Genomic DNA, 9442 nt, shown 5'->3' on the forward strand with positions numbered 1-9442 from the left:
GGTGTTCAATAATTTTGATATTTCGTAGAGTGTCTGAAATGTTCTACGAGCTGCATTCACCTGGTGATTCACTGGCTCAGGCATGCTGGCTCGTTTAGCTTCCTTCCTGGTGTTAGAATATATTTTTTTACACAAATAAAATAGCTTTGGTTCGGGTTAATTTAATATCGCAGGGAGGGTCATTTCTGGCTCAACGCCTGTGTCACAATTTACATTTGAGTATTGGTGATTTGCCAGAAACATATCAAGATCAACTGGGGACGTAGGAGCTGTAGTGAGAGACGAGACTTTCAGAAACGCGGAATTAATTTTCTTGAGGATGTAAGTGGCTCCTAGATGACATAGCAATATTTCAATAGATTTAATCAGCGACCATTGATAAGTATCGAAGTGCAATTGGCAATTGACTTGTCATTTTTCAGTTGATTAATATTTAGAGAATATTGAGAGATTGAAATAGAAGTTAAAAAATTAATTATCTCGACTGCTAATGAATTCAGAAAAAAATGTTGTTGACATTTTCTGTTCTAAATTTAATCCTCTAAAAAAAAAGGTCCAGTAAAAATTTTTCCAAAAGCACTCCTTTCCACGATAAATCAACAATAACGAAATGAAAATCGAGCGAAAAAATGGAAAATTTGGATTTTCTTGAAAATAAAAAAAACTTACTCTCTGGAGGTGGACAGTTTTACGCTCAAGTTCCTTTCGATATCCAAAACCCAGAATAACCTCAATCACATTGGAATTTGGTTGAATTATTTCGTCAAATGTTTATTCTCATAAAAAAGAACAAAACAAACGAAAATAATTGGATAATTGTGGCCTCAGGGCGGAGTTCGAGTCCGGTGAGAAGAAGAGACGTCGGCCAATACGAGAGGATTCTTCTTACATAGACCGTAAGCCCTTTTTTCTGTCTATCCAGTTATAAATAAACAAATCAATCGGTTTTGAGGTGATCTTGATCTTGAAGGTTGTTTTCCTCTGACTAATATGAAGTTGACTCCAGGAATTCTTCTTTATCGACGAGCACTAGTTGATGCCTGTCTTCTCCACCACGTGCCTCAGGTTTCATATTCCTAATGAATTCTATTCCACTTTTTGTAGGAGTAGTCAGCTGGTCACGAGGGTGAAGGTGTGACGGTTCCCTGATCTGAACTGATCCTTCAAAAAAATAAATAACACCTCCAACAATTTAACATCTCAAAATCGATTGATTTCCCAGTGAAATTGTTATTAATATGGCTCTCCATTCCGCAGGAAAGGGAAAACTCCTCGCTGTAATTGGAGACGAGGTGAGTACCCAAATTTATCCAAATAATTGGGATTTTTCTCGTGAGCAATGAGTGATTGTAATCTCGAGGATTGATTTTCCAGGATACGTGTGTGGGATTTCTTCTGGGTGGAGTTGGAGAGATTAACAAAAATCGTCAGCCCAATTTCATGGTTGTGGATAAAAGTAAATGGCAATTCTCATTAATTCTTTTTATCCAGTGATAAATTATATATTCAACAGAATGCTCTCTACAACTGAGTCAAGTTTATTAGCTGTTTTGTCTTGAAAATCCTTCATGTATTTTTTAATTGCAGACACTGCTGTCAGTGAGATTGAAGACACGTTCAAACGTTTTGTAAAACGCGATGACATCGACATCATCCTCATAAACCAGAACGTGAGGATTTATTTTATTGATTTTGGGGATTGAATTGATTGAATTGAATGAAGAAGAGAATAAAATTGTTTGCAGGTAGCAGAGATGATTCGTCATGTGATCGACAGTCACACACAACCCGTCCCATCAGTCCTTGAAATTCCCAGCAAGGATCATCCCTATGACGCCAGTAAGGACTCAATCCTCCGTCGTGCCAAGGTATGAAATAAATATTCAAAAACACGTCAATCCCCTTCAATCAAAAGAATAATAAATCAACGACTTAATTTTCTCCAGGGCATGTTCAATCCTGAGGATATTCACTGAATCCATCAACAGAAAGTTTTAATTCTGCATTAAATATAAATAATTCACTCTACCCACTGGATTTTCCAGTCGCATTGATTATCCGATAAAATAACATTCCGAGTGCTGCACTAATTAACTGAGAGATAAAATTAAAGAAAGAAAAATCCTGTTGACAAAATCGAAACATCTTTATTCATGCGACGCATGTAAAAATTTGAATTTTTCTGTAAATAGATTGAAGAAAAAATTATTACTCCAGATTGTTTTAGTCAACAAGAAAAAAGCACTTGTTAACGTTAATCCTATCTCTGTGCGTGATGTTATGAATACAATAAATAAAGAAAAATAGGAAGAAAATACCGAAAAATAGTATTTGTAGTTGTATGATGTAGAATAATACCAATCATCAATGCCCTTTTCAATACAAAATAAATAGCGAAGCGTGATGAGATTCATTTATGATATGAGGAGCAGTCAATCAGTATTTGGTATGAAAAAATGACGAATCTTTGGAACAATTCCTAAACCCGAGGGTATTTTCACTCATCTAGTTCCTCTCTTGCTGATATGAACAACTTCTGGATGAAGTGAGTGGCTTTGACTGAAAAAATAAATGTTCGCCAATGTAAAACAACAACTGGAGTGCTAGGTGATCTAATAAATTACCATTTAATCGCTGGAACCAGTCGGGTTTGTTTTTCCATTCAATTCCCACAAAATAGGCGGGAATTCCAGATACTGTGATCAAAGTGCCCATGAATACCTCCCAAGGCCTCACATAGCAGGGAACAAGGACTAAGAAGGCACAGATAACAACGAATGTTATAGGAATCCATAAAGCCACCTGAAATCGAATAACTGAGTGGAATAAAACTGTCGACTTAATAAAGTGAAAAGTGAAATCCATAAAATCCCATAAATCGAATAAAATGCTCTTAATAATCGATTTATGGGGAGAACCCCATCGATTCCAGAGGGAAACCTTAAAAGAACTTTTTTGTAGACAATTAAATTTCCAATAAAAAAAGTTCTTTCATCATTCCTCGTAAAATCCCTGGTTTTCAAGATCCCTCGATATTTAATAAAACTTCTAAATTTCACTTATCAGAATTTTTTCATTGTAATGAAAATAATATCTTCACCTTTATTGGTCTCTCCATTTTGGGACGTGAATACCTCAACCAGAGAACACCAGCAACCGACACCATTATGAAAAATGATTCCACAATACTGCAGTAGGTTATAAGTACAAAAATATCACTCGTACATAGCATCATCAACGACAATATGCACTGAAACAAAAGTCATTTAATTCATATCGATAGATTATGGTATGAAATTCGGTGTTTAATTACCAGAAAAACGAGAGCAGGTGTGGGTGTCAGGCGTTTGACATTGATATGACTGAGCATTGCGGGAAAATGGCCATTGCGTGCCCCAACAAAGCACATCCTCGAGGAAGTCATGATGTGAACACTGAGACCACCGAATGCTGAAGCAGCGACGAGCACAGGCATCACCCAAGACATTGAACCCAGTACTCTGTCCCCTAGTGTCTGAAAATAACGAAAATATATTGGCCTCCTTTACTTCATCGATAGAAAAATAGAGCAAGAGTTCTTACCACTGCAATAGCACTAGAGGCCATCATCTCCGTAGGATTAAGAACAGCGAGATACGCAATATTAGCGAGACCATAAATTAGAGTGACGAGAGGCAGAGAAATATAGATGGCACGAGGTAAATTTCTGTTGGAAGAATTATAGAATTAATAAACAGGAGGTTGTAAAAATTATCATTAAATACTCACACGTAGGGGTCCTTCAGCTCTTCAGTCATGAAATTGAGATAATTCCATCCAGAGTACGAGAAAATACCCGAGTAGAAGGCAACAGCTATTCTTCCAGGATCAGTGGTGGTTTCTTTGAACGAATCGTGAAAGTTCTCAGTCTTGCCGAGTATGAGCCATGCAAGTCCTGCGAAGATTATGATCACCAGGGCTGTTATTTTAGCGAACATAAAAATATTCTGCATTTTTGACGTCTCCTTCACGTCGTAGCAATTAACGAATGTTAATAAACCTGAAAATTCAAGTGTTAATTTAGTAATTCAATAATTATTTTAAATAGATTCAGGGGATTTACAGATTGTCAGAGCTGCTATCAGTCTCACACTGCCATCAGGGATTGAGCAGCTTGGAAAAAAAGGCTGTAGCACGTACTCAGCGAATGTCAGTGCCATAATAGCATTTGTTGTGGGTCTGGAAATGAAAATTAATAATCAGATACGAATGTTAAAAAATTCAGGAAAAATTGGAATTTTTTGGGTCGATATTTCGTTGATATCTTACACAAAGATGAGATTAGCTGCCCACAAATACAAAAATGATGGCAGTGCACCAAAGGCCTCGTGAATATACGCATAATCTCCTCCACTCCTGGGTATACTGGTCCCCAATTCTGCGTAACAGAGGGCCCCAATCATCGACAACAGCCCACAGAGGACCCATATCACAAGAGACAGACCAACACTACCCACTTCCTGGATAACCCCCTTGGGTGATATAAAAATTCCTGCGAATAAAAAAAAAACACCGAGACGATAAAACACTTATTCCATTATCGACTGATATTTTTTCTCACTCTACCTGATCCAAAAATAATTCCCAGGATTATGGCAACCCCCTCCATCAATCCCAACTGTTTCTTCATCCGTACTCTCTCATGTTCACCACCAAGGGCATTCATGGGCTCGAGTTCCTTCGGATCAACTCTCTCCGTCATTTTTACCAAAAATTCTCAGATATATATCCACAATAAATTGAAATAGTAAAAAATAATTCTTCAGAAAATATTATAAATTCGACCTATCCTGATGCAATGTTCTCGATGAATGTATCACGCCGTGATCAGACACAATCATTCTCTGCAATAAACCCCAGAATAATTAATCCAGTAATCAAGACAATTTACTTCGTACGTTTAAGTAATTTGAATTTGAAAAAATTGGTATCAAAGTGCGTCACTTATCTCGACATTGAGATTGTTAACACCGGGGTTATATCAGTTACGTCCACGTGGGCCCATAACTGACCAACCGATTTCAAGGGCAAATCCTGGACATGCACATGTTCTTCACTCCAAAAATTATAACAAAGACATAAATTTTTCAGTGATTACGTACCTATCGATCAATCACCCAAACCCTCCGGTTCATTAAATTCGAATGAATTAATTCTTCTCTCGTTGATCCGATACCTCAACCCCCGGTGTGCAATATGCGTTATATATACGCAGTGTATATATCAGGTATTTGTGGACACATGAATATATAACTCACACTTTCTTGTCGAAATTTTTCTCGTTTTTCCCTCGCTCGGCGTCTCGTCCCGCCATATTGAATTCATGAAAACCAGAAGAAAACGTTCGTCCTTCAATCGCCGATATCTTGAAATCGGCTGAGTGAATTTCCCCATTTTTTCCTCCATTCTCCAGATTTTTTTGCGATCTTCAAAATGAGCAGGAGTTCAAGGAAATTGAATCATTTGTTCTCGAGATATTCGGTGTTGACGTGACCCGTGCTCACCCCACCACTCGTCTCGTTGAAAATTGCAGATTCGGCTTAATGATTGATAACTAAATATACCAAATAAAGTATACGCAAGATGTTGTGTTAGTTATGCCTTTTGCAATGCATCACAATTGATCTCCATTTATTATCAACTTGCATCCGAAAATAACAGTCCAGGAGTTGATGAATTCGGATTGAAAATTTGAGTTTATGTAATATCTTGGGAGACAAGTGATTCGAGGAAAAGGTGAAGAGTATTTAAAATCGGAAGCAAGAGGTAAATAAGAAATCACATACTCCACACTATTCACCTAAAAATATAAAAAACATAACCTGCAAGGGGTGAATTGATTATCTTTTTGGGTTTCATCGGTTTTGTGAATATTCATTGCAGATGGTGATAATTATCGGTTTTAGGATTAGGAAATGATATTCGTTGGGGAATTAGTGTTGAGTGTTGGGTTGATGTGCAATTGGCGAAAGTACAACTAGGGAAAAGTTGAAGCTAGAATGTCATAATATATTTATAGAAAGGAGACAGATTCAGAGTGAAAATCATGGTGAGTTTATAAATTTTCAATGATTTACGAGTTTTACTCTTTTTAATTTGTCGTTTCAGTCATAAAAATCGATAATTCATGTTCTGAATTAACAGGTTAACGAGAGGATCTCCCAGTCTGATGATGGTCTCCCAGAGATTTCCAACCCCTCGATACACCTCTCGGAAACTGAAATGATTCACGTGAAAGAGGAATCATTCAACCTCTTCCACAAGGAGGATGAAATTTCCCCAGTTATCTTCCAGAATAACAACATGAAGAAGGAACTCGAGGAGTACTCTCCAGATCTCGGCCTCCTGGACACCGAGGATAATGAATCGGATGAGGAGACAATAGCTACATTTATCACAGCAGCTGGTCAACAGCTGGCCCTCTACGCCGTCGAGGATTCAGAAGAAGTATTTGCTGTTGCTGTTTACGACGAGTCTGGAGAGCCACCCTCGGATTTTCAATTCCTCATGAAAGAGGACGTTGAGAAATTGATAGGCGAGGGAGCTGTAAGAACGGTTAAAAAGACACCTCAGTTCAAAAAACAAATTTACTCGATGGAAAATATCGAGTCAATAGTACCAGAGCCGATAGAACCCCCAGAGCCCCTGGAAGAGACACCACAAATTCACCAGAAGGAAATAATCCAGGAATTCAATTCTACCCACGTGAAAGAGGAAAATTCATTCGCAGACGAAGATGTTAATCTGACTGAGCCTCTGACAAAACCAGTTCTAAATTTTGAGGAGAATGTTGTGAATCCTGAGTTGTACGAGCACTGGCCCTCGGAAAATGTTTTCCTCGTGGTGCAGGAGAGCCCAAGCATCGAGAGACCTGAGGAGACAGTGAGGAAAGCCCCAGTGAAGGAGGAAATCAACACCAAAGTTATGGAGGAGTCAGTGCAATATATTCTCTCGGATGAGCCCCCACCGGACCCTTCAGATCTCACCCTGGCCGACATCGAGAAGATTCTCGAACGAGACATCCCTAGGAGTAAAGCTGCGTCCAGAGAGGTCAAGGCAGAGATGTACTCCAGAGTGGACATGGACTCCTCCTACGAGACTCTTGAGGATATCAATGTCGAGGACCACGAGAGTTTCCCCCAGGAGGTTATATTTAATACACAGACATCACCGGAGGTTCTCAGGATAAAACGACCCAGGAAGCAACAATTAACGGCAGTTAATCGCGCTGATTCCGAAATAATAATTCAACCAGCGATAATGGCAGAGGTTGATGACGATAATGTATATGGGAATGGCTGGAGGGTGCAGCCGAAGAAGAGGGGACGACGCAAGAAGAATGAGACCATGAAGAAGACCAAGTACATGAAGACTAGGAGGAAGAATAAACCGAGAAAAAAGAAGAAGAATAGAATTGAAGTTATTGATATCGACGTGGAGGATGTTAACAGGGAGATTATAACTCTAGAGGATGGCAAGGAGAAGGGCTCTAGTGATAAGGAGAATGATGTGATCATGGTTGGGGATTCCGATGACGATGACGAGGACAAGGATGACGACGTGGAGCCCGATGACAGCGATGACAGTGATTACGACGATGGGGCTGAGAGAAGGAGGAGTAGACGACTCGAGGTTTTCAAATGTCAGGGATGCAGGAGGGAGTTCAGGGGTAAGAGGGCACTGGAGACTCATGCCAGGGTTTGCTCTAAGGGTAAACCATCGGAGAGGATGTCAGAGAGGACTAGGACTGAAACCAGGAGGAGTGGACCTATGAGGGCTGCCAGGCTCAAATCGACGAGTGATGGCAGCAGGGAGAAAAAAGAGTACAAGTGCAAGAGTTGTCACGAGAGGTTTGAGGTAGTGGTGGCACTGGCCAGGCATGTCAGACTCATGCATACGCTGAAAAAAAAAATGACTGGGGGATTCAAGGAGAAAAAGGAGTCACTCGAGGACACGAGTAGGGCGACGAGGAGTTTGAGGAAAAGGGAAAAGGAGAAGAAAATCGAGGGGAGGAGGAAGGAGAGGTTCGAGAAGGTCAGGAAAGTCAGGTCTTGGAGGAATGCTGGCACCAGGAAAATGAATTGCAGGGATTGTGGCAGGTGGTTTTCAAGTCTTGCTATGATGCTGGCACATTCGCTGCAGCATGCCACTAAGAAAATTGGTGAGGACTCGATTTTTATCTGAATTTTTATCGGTTTGGAAATTATCTGGATGAATTGAAGGGATTTTGAGGATTTAATAAATGACGTTTTGATTAGTTTCAGAAAAATCGAAAGTTCAAAGGTGTCGACGATGTAAAAAAGTCTTCAGATCTCGATTCCTCTACATTCGTCATCTGCGTTCCCACAGCAGCCCATCAACACTTCGGAAGAGACAATCCAGCGTCATCAGACAGTCAGTTGTGAAAACAACGATGAATAAACGAGGAAGGCCTCAGAAGTCGTGATTAAAGGATACATGCGTACGATAAAATTATAAGTTGAATACGGTTCACATTAGAGAGACATTTAAAACTATCAAATAGTTTATGCGATATACCGAGCACGGAGTATTTGTACGGAGAAATGAGAAATCAAAAGAAATTTACGTTCGATATTCTTCTGTAATCATTGCTCTATTCATTACACTTTTTTTTAAATAGTTTCTCTCAATTCACCTCACATCCACTTTTTCTCAGCACACAGAAGAATTTGTGTATGTCAAATGCATAAATTAGTTGTAAATTGATTCGTGTAAAATGGCATCATTCGGATAGATTGATTTAAAATTTTGATTAGTATGTATTAGTTAAGAAATTACTTGATGCTGCGAGAGTACACTGTTAAAATTTTCGAAATATTGACATATTCTTTTCATTTATTGATTAAACATTAATTCGTATCGATCTGAAAATGACAATTCATTATTCAAGTTTTCATTTTTCACATATGAGTGATTTTTTTATTAGTGGAATTAACCGAGAATTGAGTGTAACTCTACTCATAGTTTCCGATTTAATCATTTCTCGAGTCATTGGGTATTATTTGGAAATTTTAACAGTGTAGATATTACTATCACCTGTATATTCTTTAGGCATATGTATATTTATCAATAAAATATATGACATAGGATATTTTTGAAAAAAAAAAAGGGGTTTATCGTCATTTTTCCCTTAGCCAACTCCGATTTTTCCATATATCTACTTCGTCTATAATATTCTCATCCGATTTTTCCACAGAGATGATGGAGTGGAGAATAGCCCAGTCTGTTGCAATATCATATTTCGGAGTAAATTATATTCTCCAGATAATCCATCCGGGCCTTAAATTTACGTCGTATTTTATATCTTCGCCCAAAACAGTAAGTACGGTATTAAATTATTATTGAAGTAAATCAAGTAAACATCACTGACAAATTTGTGAAG

At 38.6% G+C, this 9442-nt stretch overlaps 3 protein-coding genes across 5 annotated transcripts; 2 read left to right on the plus strand and 1 right to left on the minus strand.

Annotated features, from left to right (window-relative positions):
• The first annotated feature begins 216 nt into the window (after positions 1 to 216).
• Vha14-1 (V-type proton ATPase subunit Vha14-1) lies at positions 217 to 2307 on the plus strand. Of its 2 annotated transcripts, XM_011305290.1 has the most exons (7): positions 217 to 321; positions 829 to 896; positions 1258 to 1292; positions 1375 to 1456; positions 1588 to 1670; positions 1746 to 1868; positions 1947 to 2307. In XM_011305290.1, coding segments are annotated over exons 1-7 (423 nt in total). In that variant the 5' UTR covers positions 217 to 319; the 3' UTR covers positions 1977 to 2307. The 2 variants fall into 2 exon arrangements, with proteins under 2 accessions (XP_011303592.1, XP_011303601.1); XM_011305299.1 differs by lacking the exons at positions 217 to 321; positions 829 to 896 and having other exon boundaries at positions 1093 to 1292.
• gb (genderblind) lies at positions 2128 to 5362 on the minus strand. The gene is made up of 10 exons (XM_011305280.1): positions 5142 to 5362; positions 4606 to 4883; positions 4309 to 4531; positions 4103 to 4218; positions 3769 to 4039; positions 3583 to 3706; positions 3314 to 3514; positions 3101 to 3250; positions 2625 to 2802; positions 2128 to 2559 (listed from the first exon to the last, which is right to left on the minus strand). Exons 2-10 carry the CDS (start codon positions 4739 to 4741, stop codon positions 2498 to 2500), a joined length of 1461 nt encoding a protein of 486 aa, XP_011303582.1. The 5' UTR covers positions 4742 to 4883; positions 5142 to 5362; the 3' UTR covers positions 2128 to 2497.
• A 235-nt stretch (positions 5363 to 5597) lies between these two features.
• Positions 5598 to 8682, plus strand: LOC105266864 (glutamic acid-rich protein-like). Of its 2 annotated transcripts, none has more exons than XM_011305308.1 (4): positions 5598 to 5805; positions 5923 to 6088; positions 6184 to 8200; positions 8298 to 8682. In XM_011305308.1, exons 2-4 carry the CDS (start codon positions 6086 to 6088, stop codon positions 8483 to 8485), a joined length of 2208 nt encoding a protein of 735 aa, XP_011303610.1. In that variant the 5' UTR covers positions 5598 to 5805; positions 5923 to 6085; the 3' UTR covers positions 8486 to 8682. The 2 variants fall into 2 exon arrangements, with proteins under 2 accessions (XP_011303610.1, XP_011303614.1); XM_011305312.1 differs by having other exon boundaries at positions 5946 to 6088.
• Positions 8683 to 9442: the final 760 nt, after the last annotated feature.

Source organism: Fopius arisanus, unplaced genomic scaffold, assembly GCF_000806365.1.
Source record: "Fopius arisanus strain USDA-PBARC FA_bdor unplaced genomic scaffold, ASM80636v1 scaffold00002, whole genome shotgun sequence".
Classification (NCBI taxonomy): domain Eukaryota; kingdom Metazoa; phylum Arthropoda; class Insecta; order Hymenoptera; family Braconidae; genus Fopius; species Fopius arisanus.